Source organism: Ailuropoda melanoleuca, chromosome 17, assembly GCF_002007445.2.
Source record: "Ailuropoda melanoleuca isolate Jingjing chromosome 17, ASM200744v2, whole genome shotgun sequence".
In the NCBI taxonomy this organism is placed as follows: Eukaryota; Metazoa; Chordata; class Mammalia; order Carnivora; family Ursidae; genus Ailuropoda; species Ailuropoda melanoleuca.
Window position 1 is genome coordinate 38383135 of NC_048234.1, and position 26254 is coordinate 38409388.

At 44.9% G+C, this 26254-nt stretch overlaps 2 protein-coding genes across 10 annotated transcripts in view; both read right to left on the bottom strand.

The window, feature by feature from the left end:
* Positions 1–15264, bottom strand: part of C17H9orf153 (chromosome 17 C9orf153 homolog) — a 34610-nt gene extending 19346 nt beyond the window's left edge. For 2 of the 9 annotated variants that reach the window (XM_019794994.2, XM_034646799.1), the window contains exons 1-2: positions 15130–15264; positions 8013–8159 (exon numbers count right to left, since the gene is read on the bottom strand). The gene's annotated coding sequence lies outside the window, so the exon portion shown is untranslated. Of the gene's footprint in view, positions 1–8012; positions 8160–8303; positions 13776–15129 lie in introns of those variants that run through there. The other 7 variants (XM_034646805.1, XM_034646803.1, XM_034646807.1 and 4 more) reach the window with 7 other exon arrangements.
* The window catches only part of ISCA1 (iron-sulfur cluster assembly 1), a 14031-nt gene continuing 1923 nt past the window's right edge, over positions 14147–26254 (bottom strand). The window contains exons 3-5 of the mRNA XM_034646864.1: positions 20456–20509; positions 17833–17938; positions 14147–15914 (exon numbers count right to left, since the gene is read on the bottom strand). Coding sequence (XP_034502755.1) covers positions 15766–15914; positions 17833–17938; positions 20456–20509 — 309 coding nt within the window. The 3' untranslated portion in view covers positions 14147–15765. The remainder of the gene's footprint in view (positions 15915–17832; positions 17939–20455; positions 20510–26254) is intronic.

Sequence of the window (26254 nt, forward strand, 5' to 3'; positions counted from 1 at the left end):
GTGGCTACTAGAAAACTTAAAATCACGTAAGTGATTTACATTCTACTGTTTTTTGAGAACGCTGATTTATAAAATAACACCGATTTAGCAATGATCAGAGGCAGGCACTGGATAGAGCAGCAGATAAATAATAAAAGTCTGTGCCTAAATAGTCTAAAAGAGCTCTTTTTCCTTAATAGAGAGTAGATATAGAATAGAAAATATAATAGTGAAGCATGTCAGCATTTATTTAAAAGATTTATTTATTTTAGAGAGAAAGATGGGTGGGCAGAGGGAGAGGAAGAGAGAGAATCTCCAGTGGATACCCTGTTGAGTGCAGAGCCCCACTCGGNCGGGGCCGGGGGGGGGGGGGGGGGGGGGGGCTTGATCCCAGGACCCTGAGATCATGACCTGAGCTGAAATCAAGAGTCGGACGCTTAACTGACTGTGCCACCCAGGCGCCCCTGGAGCATGTCCACATTTAAATAGGAATGAGTGATCGTGGAATTCACAGGTCCAAACCCAGCCTAGGAGATGGAATGCTGGGAAGAGCCTAAAGCCCTCTGTACCGCCCAGTGCCATTGCCTTCCCTCCCCACACCCAGAGATAACCACCCCTCCTGAATTTTGTGTTTAGCATTCTTTTTTTTTTCTTTTCTTTCTTCTCCAGCCAGTTTTCTCACATATGTAGGTCTCCCTACAGGTTTCTCTCCCAATTTGCTTCCCTCTTTTACAAATTTTAATTGCAGCAAAATACACATAACAGAAAACTTACCATCATAACCATTTCCAAGTGGAGAGTTCGGTAGTTTAGTTAAGTATATTTCCACTGTTGTCCAGAACTTTTTCATCTTGCATGATGGAAAACAATCTTTTTAAAATGGAAGAGCAACCGTGAACGAGGAACCGTTGCCCCAGTCAGATGCAGGCTCCAGTGGAGAACAGATGCCCGGGGCCTCGTCAGACCTCCGCTTCCCTGAGTTTCAAGGGTCTCTTGTGGGGGAGTCAGAAGCCACGCCGTGACTGAGAACCGGTCGCCAACACAAAGTCCACCCCTGCTGGGGCATCAGGCGGAACTACAGGGTGGGCCAGAGCAGGCGGCCAGGAAGGGGAGGGTGACACTTCATTTTTGTACTTTCTGCAGTTTCTTTTTTTTTTTTTCCTAAAGATTTTATTTATTTATTCGACAGAGATAGAGACAGCCAGCGAAAGAGGGAACACAAGCAAGGGGAGTGGGAGAGGAAGAAGCAGACTCACAGCGGAAGAGCCTGATGTGGGGCTCGATCCCACAACGCTGGGATCATGCCCTGAGCCGAAGGCAGACGCTTAACCGCTGTGCCACCCAGGCGCCCCACTTTCTGCAGTTTCTGTTCACAGTGGCCAACCTCCAAATCTCAGGTATGGGTCAACATAGAACTTCCCTTTGGGGTGCAGTAAATACCCACTGTTCGTCTTTTCTCTCTGGCTTTTTATCTGGCTGTCTTTTATTTTTTGAGTTGAAGAATGCTTTATCTTCCAAACCTTCTGTTTTGTGACTGTGCACTTGGATTTGTAAGAGCTGCTTTTGTTCTATTTCTTTCCATGTCCTTTCTTGCTTCATGATACAGCATCTCATCCCATTGAAGACATTACGGTTGGTCTTTTTTGTTTTTTTAAGATTTATTTGGGAGAGAGAGAAAGAGAGCATGATCTGTCTTCTCCCAACATAATCCTTCTCTTTCCTGTGTTGGCCCCTAACTTCCATGATAGAGGCAGTCCTCAGATGTCTGGTGAGCTGTGGTTGTTGACTGATGAATACAAAAGGGGTGCTAAAAAGCTGGCAGGAAACTACATACACTCATGGGGCTTTAGGCTTTGGGTTTCGGGGAGGATCCTGGAATGTGAGCATCTTTAAGCCTTTCCTGAGCTGGTAAGATTCCCCATTTTGGTCTGGAGGGTGTGAAGTATCTCACAGTGACAGGATAAATGCAGAGGAGTAGGGCTGGGGGTCCTTGTATCAGGCACTTACTATACACACATTTGCAGAACGCCTTGTTTTGTTTGGGTGACTGCTGGTTGTTCTCCGGTATGATACTAACACCTTCTGTAGGTCCTGGCTCTACCAGTCTGCAGACCCCGTGTTAGCCTCTCCACAGAGAAATTCTTTGGGTTACAGGTAGAAGCGTGAAGTGGGGGAGGGGATCTGGGGGTCCACCTTCTCATACAGTGCTCAATAGCCATCCTCTTGGCCACTTTTCCCATTGCCTTAGTTCCAAGAAGAGCTGGTATCACCTGCAGTGGAGTCTTTTGAGAATTTGGGGGCATAATAGGGCCATCTGTTATCCATTTCCTCCAGTTTGCCAAACCATTAGTAACATTTCATCCATCTACCTTCCAATTTCCAAAATGTTACTGATGTTAGCATCTCTCCAGATCTGATCTTTGTGTGATGTCTTTTGTTTTTTTTAAAGATTTTATTTATTTATTTGACAGAGAGAGACAGCCAGCAAGAGAGGGAACACAAGCAAGGGGAGTGGGAGAGGAAGAAGCAGGCTCCCAGCAGAGGAGCCTGAAATGAGGCTCGATCCCAGGACTCCGGGATCACGCCCTGAGCCGAAGGCAGATGCTTAACAACTGTGCCACCCAGGCGCCCCTGTGTGATGTCTTTTTAACAGACATCCTTGTATTGCAGTTTTATTCTAAAGTCAAGGTATGAAATTACTTGGAGGTTTCTTTTCTTTCCTTTTTTAGATTTTATTTATTTATTTGTGAGAGAGAGAGAGAGAGTGAGCGCCCTAGAGAGAGCACACATGAGCAGGGGCAGAGGGAGAGGGAGAAGCAGGCTTCCCGCTGATTAGGGAGCCTGACGTGGGGCTCGATCCCAGGACCCTGGGATCATGAGCTGAAGGCAGCCACCCAGGCACCCCCGGAGGTTTCAATCCATCATCTTAACGTTCATCAGTGGTCGCCCTCTGTCCCCATTTCTTTAGAGGGCAGGGTGGACATGCGGTGACCATAACTTGATTGTGCGCCGTGTTCACAGTATCTGTCCAAACAGCATCATGACCAAGAAGTAGCTCCCTGGGAGTGAGATGGTATGTGGGCAGGCGGAGACAGGTCCTTCATTTCTGGAGCAATAGCCCTCCTCCACTGCTCCCGCCACAGCTCCTGCGGTAGGACACCTGGGCATCTATTTCTGTCTACAACCCACCCTTTCAATGGCTTTTCACTGCAGGTTCAGGGACACAGAACAAAGCATCATTATGGCTTCCTTCCTCATGTTTACATACAGCACATACATCAAGAGCTGTAGACCAGCTCATGTCTGCATCTGGAAATGCTTTTGTCATGTTGTAGATTATTAATCGTTGTACAAAAGGATCATTGCTGGGGTGCCTGGCTGCCTCATTGGGAAGACATGTGACTCTTGCTCTTGGGGTTGTGAGCTCAAGCCCCATGTTGGGTATAGAGATTACCTAAATAAATAAAGTGACAAAATGAAATTTAAAAAACCTCTAAAGGGGTGTCTGGGTGGCTCTGTTGGTTAAGCATCTGACTTTTGGTTTTGGCCCAGATCATGATTTCAGGGTCATGAGATCGAGCCCTGTGTCGGGCTCTGTGCTCAACTGTCTGCTTCAGATTCTCTCCCTCTCTCTCCCTCTGCCCCTTCCATACACATTATCTCCCTCTCTCAAATAAATTAATTAAAAAAAAATTAATTTAAAAAATCTCTAAAAAATAAGATCTTTGATGAAACTATTTGGCTACTAGCTCATTTTGTTTCTCATGGATCATAACGTACGTGAGTAACTCTGTAGACTTTTTTTTTTTTTTTTAACATTTTATTTATTTATTTGACAGAGAGAGACAGCCAGCAAGAGAGGGAACACAAGCAGGGGCAGTGAGAGAGGAAGAAGCAGGCTCCTAGCAGAGAAGCCTGATGTGGGGCTTGATCCCAGAATGCTGGGATCATGCCCTGAGCCGAAGGCAGATGCTTAATGACTGCGCCACCCAGGAGTCCCAATGTAGACAGGTTTATAACAGAATATGTACCCATCTGCTTCAGTAAGTAAAGCTTTCGAATACATTTTTGTCTTTACTCTGTGTTCAGCAATGAATCATTTTGTCCTGGAAAGCAATTTTTTGTACTTCTCCTGGAAAAGTGTCTTATCGTCACCACGTTTTTCTGTTGAAGAACTCAAAAGCTTTGGGGGTACCCTCTGACCAGGTTTTGTAACTTTGCTGGGGAAGACCCGGGCAAGCAGATATTCACTGTGGCACCCCCTATTAAGTTTCTTTTTCTTTTTTTTTTTTAAGATTTTATTTATTTATTCGACAGAGATAGAGACAGCCAGCGAGAGAGAACACAAGCAGGGGGAGTGGGAGAGGAAGAAGCAGGCTCATAGCGGAGGAGCCTCATGTGGGGCTCGATCCCATAACGCCGGGGTCACGCCCTGAGCCGAAGGCAGACGCTTAACTGCTGTGCCACCCAGGCACCACCCCATTAAGTTTCTAAGAAAGCTCTACACCCACCGTGGGGCTCGAACTCATGATGCCAAGATCCAGACGCATCTCCTATTTAGTTTTAATGTTCAACTACTTTGTGTAAAATCATACCTGCAGATTTGCTTGACCCAGTAAATCCTGACATTCTACATCATTCTGGACTCATAGCTACCTTAGGTATTTGAAAGATTTTTCTGATCTGTAGGATATAAAATACTGTTTCCATCACTATTTTATGCTTCAGTGAACACTTTTGGGGCCCTTTTTTAAAAAGTGAAATGGAATAAAATATAACTCAATAGCAATAATAGAGATTGCAAATTTGAGGGGTGCCTGGGTGGCTCAGTCAGTTAAGTGTCTGCCTTCAGCTCAGGTCATGATCTCTGGTCCTGGGATCGCGCCCCGCATTGGGCTCCCTGCTCAGTGGGGAGCCTGCTTCTCCCCGACTCTCTGCTGCTCCCCCTGCTTATGCTCTCTCTCAAATAAATAAATAAATAAATAAAATCTTAAAAAATATATTGCAAACTTGATACCCAATTGACTGGTAAGCCAGGATAAACTCTGTCAACTGAATGTCCTTAAGACAATCTGGTTAATGCTCTCCTTATGGAAAATGCTCAACATTTAAGTATGGAATGGTTGTGGAGAACAAAACAAGGTTTTTGTGAAGTCACGACGATCTTACATCTCCAATTCAAGACATGTGAGTGTCATTGCTTTTTCCTCTGAAACCTCCAGATGCCTGTGGCCCACTGGAGAGATTACAGGGTTCCGCACTTTGGGGATGCTGGTCTAAGTGAGAAGAGGACCCCTTGGGAAGCAGGTGAGAGCCCACAGGGACCCAAGGATTCATCCAGACTTTGTTAGCTCTTGCATGATTTTCTCATCAAAATGCCTACTGGGCTTTCCTGGAGGATTCCGAGGCTTTCCCCGGATTCCTCAGCCTGGAATCTGCCTGCCCGTGCCAGTGGAGTGGCCTTGTTTACCAACACGTGGCAACACGTAAGGTGAGAGCATTGGCTCGGGCCGTGCACCGTGCAAGGCAGCACGCGCCACCCTCCTGCACGTGCCTGATGTGCCAAGAGAGCTTCACAGTCTCGAGCAGATACAGACGCAAAGGCCAGAGTGCTTTCTGATGTGGGGATTTCATGGCTATACACAGCCAGCTATTCAAGATGACCTAGGGGCCACCGGTTGGCTCAGTGGGAAGAGCGTGTGACTCTTGATGTCAGGGTTGTGAGTTCAAGCCCCACGTTGGGTGTAGGGATTACTTAAATAAAATTTTTTAAAAAATGACCTTTATTATTTAAATGTTGGTAGGAAAAATGAATGAAACTCTCAAAAAAATGACCTTTATTATTTAAATGTTGGTAGGAAAAATGAATGAAACTCTCAATCCTTCCTTTGAAATAACTGCTTTCAAAATGCAATTTTTGAAGACCTGAGTTTCTTAGGAATGGAACCATCTGATTATTTTGCTAATAAAAGACATCTTTTCTATTGAATCACTATATCGTACACCTGAAACTAATATAACGCTGTATGTTAACTATACTGGAATTAAAAATTTTTAAAAAGCTCTTAAAAAAAAGACTTTTGAGGGGTGCCTGGGCAGCTCAGTCTGTTAAGCATCTGAATCTTGGTTTTGGCTCAGGTCATGATTGCAGGATCATGAGATCAAGTCCCACATCAGGTTTGGCATTGAGTATGGAGTCTGCTTGTCCCTCTCCCTATGGTTCTCCCTTCATAAATAAATCTTTAAAAAAAAAAAAAACCTTCTGAATAATTAACAGACTTTGTTTCTTTAAAGAGCAGTTTCAGGTTTACAGAAAGTTATTTGAAAAGTATTCACATTTCCCCACCATCATAAACACAGCTTCCCCTATTAACACCCTGATTTAGTGTGATGCATTTATGGTAACTGATGGACCAATATTATTATTATTATTATTTTTAAGATTATTTATTTATTTATTTGACAGAGAGAGACAGCCAGTGAGAGAGGGAACACGAGGGGGAGTGGGAGAGGAAGAAGCAGGCTTCCAGTGGAGGAGCCTGATGTGGGGCTCGATCCCATAACGCCGGGATCACTCCCTGAGCCGAAGGCAGATGCTTAACGACTGAGCTACCCAGAATATTATTTTTTAAAAGATTTATTTATTAGAGAGAGTAAGTGAGCGAGAGCAGGGGAAGGGTAGAGGGAGAGGGAGAGACACTCTCAAGCAGACTCCCTGCCGAGCTTGGAGGCCGATGCGGGGCTCCATCTCACAACCCTGAGATCACGACCCGAGCTGAAATCAAGTCGGATGCTTAACTGACCGGACCACCCAGGCACCCTGGACCGATATTACTATTAACTACACTGGGGTTGACTTCGTGTTGTACGTCCTGCGAGTGCTGGCACACGTATAAGGACACGAATCCGCCATCACACATCACACAGAACAGTTTCAGTGCCCTAGAAAGCCTGTGTTCCAACATCTTATTTTCCGTAAGCCACTGTGGGTCAACCAATCCCAAAAGAGAATTCTGATCCAGACTCGCTCTCGCTCAGAACCCTCAGTGGCCCACAGCATGCAAGCGCATTCACCTAGCGCTCGGGCCTTTCCGGCCCAGCCAGCAGCCCTAGCACCCGTGTCCCCACCACTTCCCAGTCCAGCAGCTCTACTCCCGCGGGTGGATCTTCTGACAGCGCCCACGCACGTGGCACCCACGGCCCTCACTCCCCCATGTCTGTGCCTGTTTATCCGTTCTCCCTGGACGGAGGCCCCAGGGCCCTTCTCTCAGCAGCAGCCCGCCTCTCTTCCCTCGTGTAGTCCTCCCCTGCTTCTCTGAGCCTCCTTGACAGTGGCTCTGCGTCTCCTCAGGGGCATTTGTTCTCCATCTTGTTTAGTTGTACTGGTCGTACCTCCCCCAGCTGAGCACGGTGGGTAAGAGAATCAAGGCCTTTCTTCTAGCCTTGAGCTCAGCACTCAGGATACACACACGTAGAACGGGCCTGGGAGTGTGGTGTCGACGCCCCAGGGCTGCGTGAGGATTCCGAGCGCTAACTCGGGCAGAGGGCCTGTAAGGAGGCCTGGCTCCCAGGACTTGTTCTCCTAGGGGCTAGCGGCTTAATCAGCTGCTACTACTATGCCCTTCCTCCTCCTACCACCTCCCCTCCTCCTGCGGGGTCACCTCTGAGGGGGACATCTTTGTGTCCCCCAAAACACAAGGCACAATGATAGCGAGGGCTCCATAAACGCTTGCTGACGGAGTGGCTGGAGCCGTGGGGGTGAGCCAGCCTGAACACACAGGAAGTCAGCCTAAAACAAACCAGCACAGATGTGCGTGCGAACAGTGGCATTCCTTGGAGCCCTCTCCAAATGAGCCAGCCCCCATCCTCCCTGAGCCTGGGAGAACGAAAGCGGTAAGGGACATCTTGTGGTGACATGGGCGGTTCAGTCTGCTGTGTCACAGGCTCTCAGGGCGGGGGACATGGGGGCAGCTCAGGGGCCTCAGGAGGGGACAACGGAGGATGCCAGTGTTTTTAAAATCGGGAATCAGTACCTGATGTAGGCTCCAGGGAGCATCTCTGCTTGATTCTGGTTTGCTTGGTGGAGGCGGCAGCACTTGACCCATAGGACAGAATCCCAGAAGGAGCCAGATTCCCAAAGACAGGAACCAGAGAAGAGGGGCACTGTTCTGCTCAGCAACCTAGAGGAGGAACAGATGTCCTTGGGGGTTCCTGTGGGCAATACCAACCGTGCCCACCCACCCCCACACCTACAGCCGTTTCTACTCCGCTTCCGTGGACGCCAGAGACAAGTTGCACAGCCGCACTGGGGCTTACTTCCCCACCTGTTCTCCGGGGAACTGGCTTATGTACTGAGCAGGATCCGAGGCCAGTCCAGAAGCTCTTGCTGGGTCACCAGCCTTAGTTTTGTCTGGCGTCCACACCACCACGGTGTGCTTATGGGTGCCCCTAGCGCCTGAAATGTAAGGTAGCATGTATGGAAGGGAAGAAGGAAGAAAAAACCCTGGGTGGGTAGCAGCTGGGGTAGGAGGTGGTGAGATGGATTCGAACAGTGCAATTCCATCCAAAGGAATTGCCACGGATCAATGCTGACTGTCCTCTGAGCTCTGTGGATGGCCCCCAGCGAACGATATCTGCTCGGTGGCATTGGGCTGACAGGCCTGCTTGGGCAGGGGGAGGATGTTAACACCTGGCAGCTTTGGATGGAAGCCAGTTTGATGCATTCATTTATTTCCACCATTCAGTTTGGGCCCAAGGGAAACAGCTTGTCTGCATATGCTGGTTCTGGAACCGGGAAAGGAAGCGCTCTACCATTTTTTTTTTTTTAAAGATTTTTTATTTATTTATTTGACAGAGATAGAGACAGCCAGCGAGAGAGGGAACACAAGCCAGGGGGAGTGGGAGAGGAAGAAGCAGGCTCACAGCGGAGGAGCCTGATGTGGGGCTCGATCCCACAACGCCGGGATCACGCCCTGAGCCGAAGGCAGACGCTTAACCGCTGTGCCACCCAGGCGCCCCTCTACCATTTTTTGATCTCCATCTCTACTGAAGCCATACACTCTCAGGGCTGGATGTGGGGACAGGCATAGTGAGAGTACAGCCAAGTCAGGGACATAGGTCAGAGGGAACATGGTGGGGAAAGAAGGCACAGAAATCTAGAAGGAGGGCAAGGCTGCTAAGTGAAGTCCCCAAGGGAAGGGGGACTGGTGAGGCTGTCATGACCAGCTGGGTCCAGCTTCCTGTGACCTGCTGGAAGGAGATCAGTTTCCCAACCCTGATTTGTAGACATGAACCCAGCTACCACCTCATCTCTCAGTGTCAGCCTCTCCTGTCTCTGCCTCCCGCTTCACCCTTCCTCTCCTAGCCACGCCCAAAGCTGGCCGAATTTTCCTTTCCCTTCTCTCATTGCCCTAGGAGTGGGTCAGTTGCAGCACTTACCATTTGCTTTATAATTATGTGGACATCTTGTTCACGAACCTGCGTGTCTGGGAGCAGGGCTGGGTCTCATTCATCTGGTACCTCCCGGACTAGCCTGGCATCTGGCAATGCCAATGCTTAGTAAGTGTTGGTGAGTGTGCATTGTGACATATGGACCTCCTCAAGGTCACATAAACAGCTGCATGACACGAAGGGTCAGGGAATTACCTTCCTGCATGAGGGTAATGGGTGCAATGGGGAGGATGGACATTTTATTCTAAAAGGTGAACATTAAGTAGCTGAATTGTCAAGTTTTTCCTTCTATAGATATGGACAAGATGCAGAAGAGAAATCGAGGCAGTTACTCGGAGACAGACTGCTTCCTACGTCTGCCCACATGGTCCAGCCGGAAGTGGATTGGGGCTGCATTGAAAAGAAAAAAAGGAGGAAGAGAGGATCTGCTGGAGCACCAAATTACGTTGCTAGGCTTTGTTCCCTGACATGAGTGAGGGTCGTGCTATATATTTAACTTCGTTTTGCCTGATGTTGCTCCCCAGAGTCCTCATGAAGTATTTCGTCTGGGTCAGTCGAGTGCACAGTCTTTTGATGCTTTTAATCCTATTTGATGCTTTTCTTAAACTGCCCTCAATTGTTCATAAATAACCATCAGCAGACACATCACCAACGGAAAGTCTCACAGCTGAATAACTGAGGACTCCATCAGTGTGGGTTAAAGAGCAACAGTAACTGTTTAGGCCAGGTCTCCTGCTGATAAGATTAAAAATGTATGCCCTGACCAGAAACAAAAGGACAAATGCTGTATGACTGCAGGGCTGAGGTGCCTAGAGTGGACAAGTCCAGAGACAGGAAGTAGAATGGTGGTTACCAGGCACTGGCAGCGGGGAGGAACGAACAGCTAGTGTTTAATCGGTACAGAGTTTTGGTTTGGGAAGATGAGAAAGTTCTAGAGATGGATGGTGACGACTGTGCAGCAATGTGAAGGTACTTAGGGCCACTGAACTGCACCCTTGAAAGTGGTTTAAATGGTAAATTTGGTTATGTGCAATTTACCACAAAACACATCTCCTTAGGAAAGGCAAGGCCCTGTGCCACCTTATGTGGCTGCTCAGAGAAAAGGAGGGCCGTGCAAGATTTCCCCTTCCTGGTCTGAGAAGACTCTGGTTCCAGAGTATTAGGGTCAAAAGGACTAGGGGCTCTCCAGGTCGTCTGGTTGTGCTGGGTAATGCAGTGGGGACTGAGCTGGGGATCCAGCCACCAAGGAAGCTACTACGTGGAAATGCGGCTGGACATCCTCAAGACACTTAGTATTTCACAATACTGAAAGGAATCAGACAGTGCTTAAGAGTTAAAACTGGGAGGTAAGCAGTCTGGGAGGTCCTGTCATCTCAAGGGTGGCAATCCACTAGCCACATCTCATGCTGATCAGAATCCCTGAACACCATGGTGGGTAGTTGGTAAAAAAAAACAAACAAACAAATACAGGTGCGAATTACCACTTAATACCACCAGGTACTTCTGGACATAATGTAAAACCTTGCTGCTCGAAGGTGGTCTGCAAAGCACCACAGTGGCCTTTACTTGGAACTTGGCTCAACGTGCAGAACTCCAGGTCCCCCTAGACCTTTGGGATCAGGTCTGCACTATTAACAAGATCCTCAGATTTATTTACATTTTGAAGCTTGAGGACTGCTTGAAGACCTGGACTCTATGGAGAACAGTAAGTATGTGAAGTTCATTTAGTAATCTCTACACCCAACATGGGGCTCGAACTCACGATCCTGAGATCAAGTGTCGCATGCTCTTCTGACTGAGCCAGCCAGGCACCCCTAAATGTGTACTTGATAGTGAACAGTTGGGAGTTACTCGTTCAGGTAAGTAAATCCCTGATGCAATCCGCTAGGGCTATCAAAGACATAGGGGAGTTTTACGTTGGGGAACTATCACTGGTAGAGAGCCCTTGCCATGGGGAAGGCTGCGTTCTATGCCATTCATGAGAACCCTAGCCTTTACTGAAGGTTTTGGTGGACAGCAAGGGAGGCAGTTGACATCACACATCCCACTGTGACTCAACCCCCAACACGGGCTCCACATTGCAGAGAGAGAAGGCACGCAGACCCCCAGCTGGCTCTCCACCTTAAGTCTGGTGTGGGCCCCACCCCTCCAGCTACTACTCCTTGCATCTCTACTACTTCAGCATCTCTTTACATGGGAATTCTTTTTTTTTTTTCTTTCAAGATTTTATTTAAGGGGGCAGGGGAGCATGCACAAGCAGGGGGAGCAGCAGAGGCAGAGGGAGAAGCAGGCTTCCCACTGAGCAGGGAGCCCAACTTGGGGCTCAATCCCTGGACCCCGGGATCATGAGGTGAGCTGAAGGCAGACACTTAACCGACTGTGCCACTTAGGCCCCCGACATGGGAATTCTCTTAACAGATAATCAGCTACAAAATAATATAATTTCTCTGCATGATTATATTTGTAGTTCTTTTCAAACAAGTTGTTGTGGTCATGTAAAGAAATAAGGAAATCTCCCCCAGATTTTAATACGGGGTAGTAACTCCCTAACTGTATGGAAACGCTCTTCCGAAACTCTTGCTTTGGCTGATAACCACGGGTATAAGGGACTAAAACTACAACGCACCGAGTGTCAACTCTAAGGCGGATGCTGTTTATGTGCAGTTAGCTCATCAAATTTCCCCAAATCCTGAGACTGTTCTCCAGAAGGGGCACCAGGCTCAGAGAAATTAACCCGTGCCAGGCCAAAAGGCTACAAAATGACAGAGCCCATGACTCAAATCCATGTGTCTCTCCCCCCAGACCTACAGCTTTGCGTGCTGGCATCTCAGGAACTGCCGAACTGAACCCCAGCATCAGGCTGGTTACGTGTGTATTCACCCTTGAGTTGATGTGATCTCGTGGCCCAGGTCAGGTCTGCGCCGAGGCACTAACTGGACACCTGTAAAGAGCTCTGCAGGCTCCACGGGTCTCACAGCTGGTCGACGGCCTGGGAATGACCAGGCAGCTTAACATCACAGACTTCTGCATTTCCTGGTCTCTCAGGCATCAAAACAAGACAAGAAAGGCTGTTTTTTAAAGGTATTTCCTGATGAATTTTTTCCAACCCCCTCCCTACTTCCCTCTTTGCCAAAGAGACAATCGTTCTTGTAGGACAGAGGCAGAGGGCAGAGACTGCAGGTAGCACAGGGGCACTGCAGACTCCATCTCCTGAAATCCTTCCTAGGATAGTTTAGCGCTCTTCTAACTAAAAACCATCCATGAAGCTCCCACCACAGCACCTGACGGCCTCCGTGTCACATGGGGGCACTATGAAGTGACCTCTCAGAGGATGCCCAGCATTTCAAGTGGAGCTTGGCTAAATGAGGAAACAGGACATGGATGCTGGAGAGTCTTTTTGTCAAAAATAATGACAACATGCCTGGTGTTAAATGAACACCAAAGAAATGATAAAGCTCCTGTCTTAAAAAACCTTTCAATATTGTGCAAGAGACTAAAAAACCACAAAAACCAGTGAAGTGCCACTTGTGTGATTAGCCAAGGACCACACCACCACGGCCCTGCTGAGCTTGGTCTGTTCAATGGCGTCTTGCCGATGGCACCTCCAAAGCCTCACGCAGGTCTCTCCCTCAGGTCCTAATTGGGCTTCGGCAATACCTCCTGTCCTCCTCCCCGACCAGCTTTCTCCACACTCCGCAAGACAGCCAGCCGGACACTTCTGAAGGCAGAGGTTCTGACAGCCCCCTTGTAAAGGCTCAGAGGGGCTCCCTGCCTGTACAGAAGCCAGTGAGAGCCCCAACGTTCTCTGTCCATTGCCCCTTCTGTCCCTCACATTCTTTGGAGTGCTTAGCTTCCTGCATGTTTTCAATCCTCTTTAGTTTTGTCCATTCTCTTCCCTCTTCCCCTAATCTTTTAGGGCTTTTAAAACTTGGCCTAAGTGTCACAACCTCTAAAATAACTTCTTAGAAAGTGCACCCATCTTGGTTCTAGAACACGTAGCACGGCCCAACTGCTAGGAGCACAGGCTGGTGCCAGATGGTGTGGACTGTCACTCTGGCCCGGCCACTGACTGTGTTACTTAGGTCAACTATTTTACTCATGTTGTGCTTTAGTTTCTCATCTCTGAAATGACAGGAGTCAGACGTACTTCACTGGATTACTGTGAAACTACTCAAACAGCTCCTGGCATGCAGCAAGTATGCAATAAATTTTATCTATTACAACACTTACAGTATTCTCTTCATTGGTGTCTCATTGGCCAACTCTAAGATCTCTGAGGTCGGGGACGGTCTCCAGTCAACTGTGAAACCTCAGGGCAGGCGGAGAGCCGGTGCTTACACATATGCCTGAGGTGAACTGTTAAGAAGCTTTTTGAAGGTAAACATAAAGCCTGGATGACAGATCTGGAAACAGCCTTCCAGGTAGGGATTATGACACGAGAACGTAAGAAGGAATCTGTGCGAGAAGATGGAGGAAGCGAAGCAGGGAGAAGACAAGGCTGAAGAAGAAAGGGAATGCTGAGGTCTCTGGGGCCAAGGGCGATCCAAAATGGCTCCGTCAAAGGGCTGCATGGAGAATGAAGCAGTAAGAAGATGATGCAACAGCATCCGGTGCAGAAAATTCCTGTTAGCGACGAGACTTCGAGAAAGACAGCCATTATTCATTAGTCGAGGGACTAGCTATTCCCAAACCCTTCTTCCTTGTAAAGAAAAGGCAATTTTATGATCACAAAGAGGCCATGTTCTTTTTTATTGACAACTCAATCTCTACATACGTTCAGTATTGCACAGATTATAAGTGGGTTGACAATGTTATTAACAATATGGACTCGTGAGTATTTACATGCAGCTACTGCTCGAGGTGCTGGTGCGTTTTGTGCCAGGTACTTCAGTAAACACGACGGACATAAATAGGACAACTACTTCAATTCATGAAAATCAGCTTTCAAAAAAGCATATGTGTCATCTCATAGAACACTTAGTATGTCAAACCCAGGAAAATCAGTAACCAAATGACAGAAAGAACACTGTCAGAGAAAAGTTGATGATGAAAATGTTAGGTTAAGAATGTGTCAGTGAACTTGAGATCCAGAAAGTGTACACGTATTGGGAATTTTAAGAAAAGACCCTCATGTTCTGCTTCAAAATGACTATTATATTCGGAAAGGATATTTCTGGGTTGCTACAAATGTCTTCTCTGCTCGTATAAACCACTGTTTCAAAGTTCTAAAGAAACAAGATGGTAATTCACATAAGTGGGTTTTAAAATAAGATTCTTCTCACTCAAAATAAACTAAATAGGATCTTCATCAAATTACAAAGAAATCTTATCAAAACGCCAACCAGATAAAGAAGCCAGGCCACACACTGATCTTCCCTGACCAACCAGATAAAGAAGCCAGACCACACACTGATCTTCCCTGACCGCCTCAGACTGCAGAGCTAATGACCCCTACACGGAAGGGGAGCAAGAGTAGTCCCAGCTCTGCCGCTACGCGGCCCACAGTGTGAGGGTGGACGAACGTCCTGCAGCTTCCCTGGGGGTCGCTTCCCCAGGCACAGAATCGAGGGAGTGGGCTGGATGGCTTTTAAGACAGCTTTCAACCAAAAGGATCTAAGCCAGCTTGAGATTCCACCTTTGAAGGGACGTTTTGGGTGGCAAAAGAAATGGACTAAAAATAGTGGGTGAAGTATTTCTTACCTTTGATGCCATCGCTCAGAACTGTTCTGCACTGCAGTTCAAGGAAATCTTTGTTCGATACTTTCCTCTACTGGCTGGTGCTGCTAAAGAGTAAAGCAAATGAGGCATCTGATAACGAAATTGCGGACAAAAATGTAGGAATGCCGTGCCAAGTCTGGGTAAAAAACCAGTGCGCTTCCACGTCAAGCCCGCAGTCAGGATCTTCTGCCTTTGAATTTTCCGAGCCATCAATCTGATCGGGAAATGCACGTTCACGCCACTCTCAACAGCAAACTATGGAGTGCACATATATTAAAAATACGTTTTCTGAAATCCTCCCGGGTAGGCAGCTTTCATGAAACTGGTTCTAACAGAAAGGATGCAAGACAATTAAGTGCAGGGTAGGATTTTTTTTCTTTACAAACCAGGAAAATGACCCAAAGAGAGCAATGGCTTCTCATTTTCTGCCCTCTAAAAAGAATATAAATATCGCTGCTCCTGGAATCTAACACACTGGCTTCACTTTCAAAACGCATCATTTTATTTTCCTTGTAAGGCAGTCATACATTATAAACTTTAAGCACGTGACAGTCACATGATTTCTTCAGTAAGCCCTAGGACTTCCATGAGTTTTCCTGGAGCTTACAGCCAGAGTAGTCAAATATTAAAGCTTTCTCCACAGCCACACGTTCCTTTGATGTTTGGGTTATTGAAAACAAACTCACTGGATAATTTATCTTCAACATAGTCCATTTCTGTTCCTAAAAGTGTTAGCTGTGCTTTCTTTTCGATGAACACTCTGACTCCTTGGGGAGAAGAAAACACGTGTCACATAAAGCCTGCAGGTCTATGGAACCTGCTGATTCAAAGCACAAGTGAACTTTTTAAATAGTAACCACCGACAAAAGTCAAACAGGAAGCTTCTGAATCTGTCTCATTATTTCCTCTAAGAGATTAGTGCTCAGTTTCCTGTCTCCCTTCTTTTCCACTCAATCATCTATGTCAAACACAATGCTACTAGGCTAGACACTGGTAGAGAAGCATATTCCACAACTACACGTAAAACCAGAATTCGCTTTTCACTATACTGCACCCGTTTTTCTAATTTGCAACATGAAGGAAATGTGTATTCTCAGTGAGGCTTCTTCTTTTTTCTTCTAAAGATTTTATTTATTTGACAGAGAGAGAGACAGCCAGCGAGAGAGGGAACACAAGCAGGGGAGTGGGAGAGGGAGAAGCAGGCTTCCCACTGAGCAGGGAGCCCGATGCAGGGCTCCATCCCAGAACCCTGGGATCATGACCTGAGCTTAACAACTGAGCCACCCAGGTGCTCCAAGATTTTCTTAATTTTATATTAAAATCCATTAGTCCATCTACTTTGAATAGACCTCTTACCCATGTATATGTTATTTGGAAAACATGGGTTTACTAATTTTATGTACCTCTTCTAAATATTGACACATTTCATATAAATATGTATTTTTATTTTTTTAATTTTTTCTTAAAGATTTTATTTATTTATTTGACAGAGATAGAGACAGCCAGCGAGAGAGGGAACACAAGCAGGGGGAGTGGGAGAGGAAGAAGGAGGCTGCCAGCAGAAGAGCCCGACGTGGGGCTCAATCCCAGAACTCCGGGATCGAGCCCGACGTGGGGCTCAATCCCAGAACTCCGGGATCACGCCCTGAGCCGAAGACAGACGCTTAACGACTGAGCCACCCAGGCGCCCCTCTCAGTGAGACTTCTATAAAGAGAGTCGATAATGTGTGAAAAGCCTGCACTGACATCTGTACACACGACACACTGGCAAGCCGAGACACATACAGGACTGTGATACCCCGGGCTGGGGTCATAAGGCCTGTGAGGCTATTTTGTTGTTCATGGGCCGGAAAACTGGCAGAAACATAACTCCCTGGAATTATGCAGGGAGAGGCTGGTATCTTCGTAAATATAATTGGTTTAAGAAAGCTTCCTTCCTTATAAGAAACTGAATGCTTACTCAAATATAAACTGTATGTAATTGTTAGAGCTCATCTTCTGAAAAATTTAATACTTAAGGTATTTTATGTAGTGATTTAAAAAACAACATATAACAAACATGTCATTATTGGTCAGTAATTTCAGTTTAATGGGATGAACAGTAGGAACCTGCAAGCTAGCTAAGAGCACAGCTCTGACGCAGAGCCACCACTGAAATACCCCTGCACGCTGAACTTCCCCCAAGGCTGTGCATTACTCTGTTTTAAATAGGTTTTATCAGATTATTGGGTAGGGGCAAGGGGCAAGAGAGAATTACAACACTGACATTTTTAATAAAAATTTAAAATACAGATTCCTCGAAAGCATGAGATGACATTACTTATTTGGTATAGACGTCAAACTGCTGCTTCCCACAAAAATGGATGGTTTGGTCTGAAGTTTTAGCGTTTTAAAACCTTTCTGCACACAATGATTATCTTTTGTAATTGAAATAAACAAACAAATGAGAAGAGCACAGCCTCTGGAGTGAACCTGACTAGGTTCAACTTTTCACCAGGCCACTGAACTAGCCGAGTGACCTTAGGCAAGCTATTTCACCTCTCCGTGCCTCAGTCTCTTCATCTGCAATATGGGCAACAATATGGTACCATTCTCACTCAGCTGCTGTGTATAAATCACTTGATATATGAAAGTCTGTCAAACCACCCTACCTCACAGCGAGCACTATAGATGCTTAAAACTCACCATCTTGAACAACTTCTTCATCAGAATCTCCTTTTGTCTTTGTATATTCTAGAGTATAAGAAAGGCCATTACAACCCCTGGTTCGGACACCAACTTTCAGACCTACCTGAAAAAGCAGTGTAAATATAAACTTAGTTTTAAAGTAGTATGTATTAAACATTCATAAAAACCCTGGCTATTTGACATTATTTGCTTTCTTCATAAGCTTAAAGAGAAATAGATTTCTTGCTATAAAATGTCCCTTTAGGAAGTGTAAATGGAAGGGGGAACAAGCATTTAAAAAATTTAGCTATTTAACAAACGGCACTGCAACACTAGTGTGGATCCTAAAACAATAAAAACAATTATAAACAATTATATGCAAAAATCCCAAAACAATACAAAGGGGGAAAAACTCCCCCCAAACCATAGTCATCACCACTCTACAGAAAACATATCTTTTTCCTTTTTTCTTCCAGTCCTCGTCATATATACTTATCATCTAAACACAAGCTTTATTATAGCAGGAATAAATCTTAATTCTCTGATTTGCTTTTGCCACTTAAGACATCATCTTTCCCGTGAATAACTTCGCAATTGTCATTTGCATATAATGCCTTAGCAGTCTACTATACCAATGCATGCTCTGATGGCAGAGATGACTACTTACAAATTCTCACCTCTTCAAAAACATTTGTGCTCCACCTCAGCGCGTGAGAGGTCTCAGGAAGTTTCCCTACGGTTAGGTTCACTGAGGTCGACACAGGCCTTCCCCTGGCAATCATACTGCCTCTACACAGGGTCTTAATTCTAAGGCAGAACTGTGCAAACATTCTCAAGTACCACAAATCAAAAGACTGCAGCCAACACAGACCTTAAGAAGTTTAGGAAGTCACCAGAAACTGCACTTTTAAAATACCGATGTCTATCTTACTGTGATTTTCTAACAATATCTCCCGAACTTCTACTCTTGGGTCCTATCTGGTTTTTTGACGTATACGGTAAAAGTATTATCATAAAAAGTATGATTTCACCAAGCAGATCCTGATTCTCTTAAAAGCAGCAACGTGTACTTGCTTCAGAAAAGCAACCATGGGAGCGGGAAGACATCTGGTGAGAGTGGGAGTTAGAATGCTAAGCTGCCTGGGAGTTTTGATGAGCTGAAGCATTCTGACAGTAGTTCTCTTCTGTCCTTAAAAACAACAAGGAGACAGAACTGTGGTTTTATTCACTCTCAGAGTGCGAGCTGAGAGAACGTGTAAGGGCATTTCACATATTCAGCATGATCAATAATAAAGTGTCTAGCTGAAATTTTGGAGCACATGTCCTAAGTATTGACTTGACTTAGCTTTCATCTCTATAAACGGGAAGACTCAAGCAAGGAGGAAGTCCAACTACTAGGAATGAACACAGATACTTACAGAATACAGGCAAATACAGCTTTAGGTACCTGGAATTTGGAAAAGGGACTGCTTGTGCCAGCAATGACACCCAATGAAGTGTTTGCTCCATCCTTTTCATGTCGTTGTCATCCCTCACAGCTACACTCAGCTAAACCAGTGTTTCATTTGGTCGATGCGTATATACTCTTTTCATTAGTCTATCCAAACTGAGTTGGTATACTGATATATTTTAGCATTTAATAATTCTTAGGAGGAATGTGTCAGAACTTCATTACATTGTAATGTAGGTTGTACAACAGAACCTAGAAACCACTCCACAGTCTAACTACTACATATTACTAGTTTAGTACTTGGATAGAATTTACAGTATTCCACGGACAACTAATGATGAAGTTGATGTACACACCCCTCCCCAAGGATTCTGCGGTCTAGGAGGACAGCCTACAGCAGTGCACTACACCAGGCTTACAGGCCTGGTCTTCTAGAACAATGGGCCCGGCACACTACAAACACCAAATATTTGCTGAATGATATTTGTGTCAGCACTAGATATAAACAACCCCAAAGACCTTTAATATGGGGGACTGGCTAAATAAATAAAACCTGTTCAATAAAATACACTAACATATGCAGTCATAAAGAAGGATGAGGTGGGTCTTTCTGTAATGTCTGTAAAGAACGTCAAGCTGTATTATTAGGGGCAAAAAGCAAAGCATAACCACAGCATGTATGGAATGCTTTTCTCTAAGTACGGAAAGAGATACACAAACATAACGAGCGTGACCTAGGCCAGCAGTTCCCCTCGGAGAATTATTACTGGTTGTCACAACTGAGGAGTGGGGCGGTGCCAGCGGAATCTCGCACGCAGAGGCCAGCGATACTACTAAACATCGTGCAGTCCACCCCCAACAACGAACTACCCGGTCCAAAACATCAATAGTGCAGAGGCTGAGAAACCCCGGTGTAGGCAGATAAAAACATACAGATTGCCTCACTTAGGGACACTTCAGAGGTAGCCTCTTAAAAGGATGGAAGACAACCCAGAGTCTGGGGTCACAAAATGATGTCTTTTTCACTGAATACCCCGTTATATTTTGTTTGAATCTCTAAAAATCGTGAGTGCATTTTACCTCCTAAATAAAAACCCCCAACCAGTGAAAACAGTTTATCACAAGATAAATTCATTGTGAAAATATAACTTCAATTTTTTACTGACTATTCATCTGATTGGTTTTACTTACGTGTTCAGGCTTATCTTTAAGAAGCTGTTTTATCTTGTTTACTGCTGAAGGTGTCTGAAAAAAGAACAAGTTATTAAGTTTTTAGCTACAAAACCTGCTTTCTTTAAAGCCTTATAGTTCACGTTTCCTAGTCTTTAAGACGACTCAAATCTATCTTTAGCAAATTCGTGTGACAAATTTATATTCCCTTCTTGTCGGAGTACCTTGTGGCTTTTATACACAAACACATGAACTCTCCTCAACATAAAGCATTCTATTTTTATTTTTAAAATACCTTCTAGCAAGATTCTTTAAATCTTATTCCCCCCAGTCAAGATCAGCTCCCTGTCCTAAGTTCTCTGGTTCTCTCTACTTACACCACAAATCTGAGTTTTCTAGGCAGCATCTGTTTTGTGCTCCTACTCTATGCTCGGCAACAAGTACAATTCCTGACACACAGAAGGCGCCCAACAGCCAATGAATCAATCAAGTAATCGCTGGGGAAGCCAACCTTCAGGCATTTTTCCTTTTGATTATTAACTCTATTTTTTTGGGGGGGGGCTTACCCCAAATCTATTTCAAATCCATCAAAATGCATAGAGGAAACAATGTAGCAGCATCAACCCAGAGGGTGCCTCTCATGCCAGTCCCCCCACATGTTCACACAGCTACTAAATGAGGCTTAAAACAACATCATCTCAGGATGAACAGAACTAAGCCAGTCAACTATAGAAACAAGCACAGGAAGGAATTTTTCAGGTGCAATGCTGTTTAATTACCTAGCCCATTTGTCCTCAAAATGAGGAAAATGCCACAACGCACGGTATGTGTATGGGTCAGCATCACCAATCCCACTTTCTTGGGAAGTGCAATTTTCCAACAGCTACTCAATTTCTACTCTTGGATCCTATCTGCTTTTTCATGGCGCTGTCAGGGACGGAGTCTGTTCCAGGGCATTCCTGCCCTACTTCCTAGCTGTGTCCAAGCCTGTTACTTGGCTTAAACCGGGAGAACAGACCCTCCTCCTCGGGATTCTTGTGAGGATTAAATAAATGAATTCATGAACTACATTTAGAACGGTGCCAGGCACAAAGAACTCAATATAAACCTGATACTTTACAATGATGAGTGTATTAATGAAGAGATCATGTCCTTCCTACTTTGTTTTATTAGCTCCTTAGCTGGCAATGCTGTGCTGGTCCTCCAGTTTTTTTATTGGCATTTTATTGGTTTGTGGAATCCCAGAGTGGACATTATGACCTATGACTCGGAAGTAACTGTAGCCAAAACCCAAGCCTGTGCTAAAGGAGCAGACCGAGAGGATGGCTTCAAAGTGTGCTCTTCTGGCCTGTCTGGCGGGGGCTTGGCCAGATAAGGATGTTGAAACAGAGTCTGGACCCAATTTAGAAAGGCCATGAAACCAATTTAGAAGGCTGCCACTAGTTAATTTTTTAAAAAAAACTAGAAAAGAAAACAGTGTATTACATTTAATAAAGATGAATGTTTAGTGAAACCCTGACTTCAATTATTAATATATGGCGGATGTGTACATATATCCTTACTATGTGTAACTGGAAAAAAAAAAAAGGTTAAAAAAAGAAATCACCACCAGTAGGTGGTTTATAAAGGTCTTTTCCCACGATTCTACCAGAAGAGCAGCCAACCAGTGTGACAACAGTGGACAACAGGGAACAGTATGCCACGGGAAGAAGGAGGAGAAGAGCAGAATTATGTTTTTTTTTTTTCTTTTGAGATCTCAGCATATTAACGGCAAATAGTTACAGGAATATTTCTGAAAAAAAAAAGTTTAAAAAATGCTCATTTACCCTTCTAAACAATTGTCAGTAAAAACTAGCTTCTGCTATTCTCATGGTCTTATTTCCCACATTGAGTCCTGAAGAAATTAATCTAATTACTGTCAAAGAGCAGAGGATTTCCGATAAGTTTAAAAAAAAAAAAAAAAGGCACGACCATGGGAAAATATTTACTGCAAGTACAACTTGCCCTGTAATGCTAGGGAGTCAAAGGTGAGGAGGGTTCACTGCTGCATGACCAAAACAAAGAAGACAGGGTGTACACACTACTCTGTCAACAGCCCCATGTGCTTTTACCTTGTGATTATTAAATTACCGAATTTGATTTTACAAAATAATGTTGTTTTCTTCTTCTCCCAATTTTTAGTAGAAAACACTTACACACACAGTAAATAAAAACAATTCATGGAATGGTCCACCTATCCCAAAGTGGTTGACTTCACACCTCTATACTGTTAAGGGAAAAGTAGCCTGTGTGCCTGCGAACTGTCATTATAGAAACCAAAAGGAGTCTTTCTTAATTTTCCTGTCTTGGGCCAAAACCAAACATACTCCATTGGGAGGAGTGCTATTAATGATGGAAACCCAGCTGAGTACTTATTTAAGGGGAAAGATACAGATCTTGTAATTTTCTAAATGAGGGATTTGATTTTCAGAACAATTCAGAATGACTAAAACGGAACATGTGACACTTGAAAAGAAAATGCTAGCTACAAAAAATACAAAAATACTTTCTGTATCTCAGGACCAGGCAGAAGCTGAGGAGCCTACTGGACTCTACATCTATTTGCAGGCTCTGGCAACTCTGCAGTAAGTGCACTCAATCTGGCAAACAGTCCGAAAAATCCGCAACTAAACACCATGCTGCAGGCCCGGAAGCCTTCCAATTTCCATGCACACCCCCGAAACAACTAAGACACCTATACTTTTCTAAGAAATGTATATATAATTAATGACTTATTCACCTGAGATTTGGGCAATGAATTGAAGTTTAATATTCCTGAAACTAAATGAAATATAATGGTGGTGTTTAATCTACTCACAGGTAGATCACAGAACAAGACAAAAGGCACTTAGAAAGATTTTTAGTCCATTTTTGTATCAGAAGCTTTTCATCCTCAACACTGTATTTCCTTAAGTATTTCCCCAATTTTAATATTTTGCCATTCAAGAAAACAAAATTAAAACCAAAGCTAACTCCATGATTATGTACACTAAACGTGTCCCAACAACTACGACCTATTTTAATTTCATTATAAATATGGTGTTTTCGTGTTTAAAAGATGGTAGATAAAAAGCAGCCAATGAACAGTATTATTTATTTTAACTCATTCTTTAACAGCTATGGGTGGCATTGTGGTGTTTTCCCTTTTGTCTTTTCCTATTCATCTCTTTATGTGTATATTTTGTAGCCTACATTTTAAAGTTTAACATGTTTCTCGTGCAATACATAGTAATAAACATATTAACCATTTACTGAGTAACTTCCAGGCGCTTAATGGTTTATATGCATCATCTTATTCTTACAATTCTGTGATTTAAGTATTACAGATTAAATGACTGACACAGGGATGGTATGTTGGTATGTTAAAGAATGAAGAGTTATGACTCCCAAATTTAAAAAAAATCATTATTTACAGTGAATACATAATAGTTCACCAACTGGATCTACTCTAATTTATTTAACTAACCTCTCATTGTTACATGTTTAGGCTACTTCCAATTGTTTCCTGGAGAAACTTCTTAAACTGCCTAAATATACAAATTATTGCTTGGTCACTGTTCCAAAGGACTTCTGGTACTTGTCCTTCAATGAATTAACAGCTCCTTATTGGGGCTCAAGTAACATATTGTTTCCTAGTCCTTCTCAACCAGGTGCCACTAGAAAGTTAAGTCTTAAAGCACTCACTGCACATAATGAATTAACTTCTCTCTGTGCATGAAGAATGATGCTGGGATTTACAATGTTTGCAAAAACGCTCAAAAACTAAGAACAGACAGCAATTCATGCATGCCACAGTGTCTTGAGACTAGGGAACATATGCCAGGATTAAAATGACTGCAAGCCGGCTATGCAGGCCATGGGTGAGAAAGCATCGAGGACCTGCTTTTTCATTGGGACCAGCTAAGGCTACAGGGAAAGGAACTTCTGAAGTTGGCTAGACAGTTAAACAGGCTAAATTCAGACAATGGACTTTGTCAAGTTAATCAGAACACGTGATCAAAGGCAACATGGAGCCCTTGTGAACTAAGAATTGACAAGATAAAGAACTGACACAATTCTGTTAGCAGAATTAGCCTGCTAACAGGTCACAATGCAGGAGCAAGTGTATAGAGAGCAGGTCTGAGAATGCGAGCTGTGTTGTTATCCCTAGTAATTCTAGGGGTGGCAAAGGCCTGGCCCACAACTGTGTCCCTGGAGGGTGGGGGCTGTGTAACTCAATTTATTTCATGTCCTGAAACACACGAGGTCTTAAATGTCAGCTGAATGACATGAATGGAGAGGAAGGGAATGACTCAGAGATTTTGAACAAGCAGGTAATATGCTAAATGATGGACAAAGAAAAGGCAAAAAAGCATCTCTGTACCTCCTCTTTCTGGCTTTACCATTACCAGTGGTAGAATTCTTTTCAGTTCTGAGTATTTTTTTTTTTTTTTTTTAAAGATTTTATTTATTTATTTGACAGAGATAGAGACAGCCAGCGCGCGAGAGAGAACACAAACAGGGGGAGTGGGAGAGGAAGAAGCAGGCTCATAGCAGAGGAGCCTGATGTGGGGCTCGAACCCATAACGCCGGGATCACGCCCTGAGCCGAAGGCAGAAGCTTAACCGCTGTGCCACCCAGGCGCCCCAAGTTCTGAGTATTTTTTAATTGAGACTGAAAGACACAAAGTATAACTCATGTCCTTTAGTTCTTGGGATTTCAAGACCTTGGAGAATTCTAAGATCTGATGATGTTATCTTCCAGACACGAACACAGGCTTGGTGGTACAGAACACAGTAATACAGAATAACCAGGATAACTCCTTCACAGGCTGAAAACACTGATCCATTATAAAAATGAATTCTCCCACCTGATCACAACTTTCTTCTATTTTGCTACAACTGATTTTCTGACAACAGGCTTTCTTATACCCTTAGCTTGAACGGAATCCGTGACTCACTCTACTTCCTACTCTCTAGGTGCTGAATGCTTGCACAAAGGCTTCTCCTTAACCAAGAGTGGAGTGAGACTGATTCGTAAGCTTTCCTATGAAATCCAACTCTTTCAAACTGGCAAACAGAAGTGGCTGTCTAACGGATACTGAGTTTTCTTGGGGTGAGATGTTTTAGAACTAGATAGAGGTGATGGTTGCACATTGCACAACATTGTGAATATACTAAACGCCACTGAATGGTACATTTTAAAGTGGTTAATTTTATGTTATGTGAGTTTTCCTTCAGTTAAAAAAAAAAAAAAAAGCAGCTGCACAGTGCAACCCGGATCCCGTCTGCGTGGTAAATCCTACGGTGAGCATCTGCGGTATGGACTCTCTGGTGCCCTCCCAGTGTGTTCGACCTTTCACCCAGAAAACGCCCAGCGCTCACTCAGGGCAGAAATTTTTATCCTTCTTTGTCCTTTGTGAGAGCCGACCACGGCCGAGGCACGCTGGAGGGGCAGAGGGTGTTTCAAAGAGCTTCCCCTACCCGACCCCAGGAAGGAACCCTTTGTGCTTTACAGCCTTGATCTCAGTGAGCGGTGGGCTTTGTTGAGGCCGCGCTCGCCCCGTCGTCCCCCGGCGAGCTTCCGCCCTCCTCGCGCACCTCGAGGGCAAGGGTCCCGGTTCCCTCCCCCAGCTTCCCGCACGCCGAGCTCTGAAAGGCCCGCGACCCGAGCACAGTCGCGCCCCCGGGCTCGCAGCGGGCCGCCCCCGCCGCCCCCCACTCCCCCCCACCGCACGCAGCCGCCCACGGCCTGCTGGGAAACGTAGTTCCCGGGGCGCCCGGCTCCCGCGGAGCAGCCCCG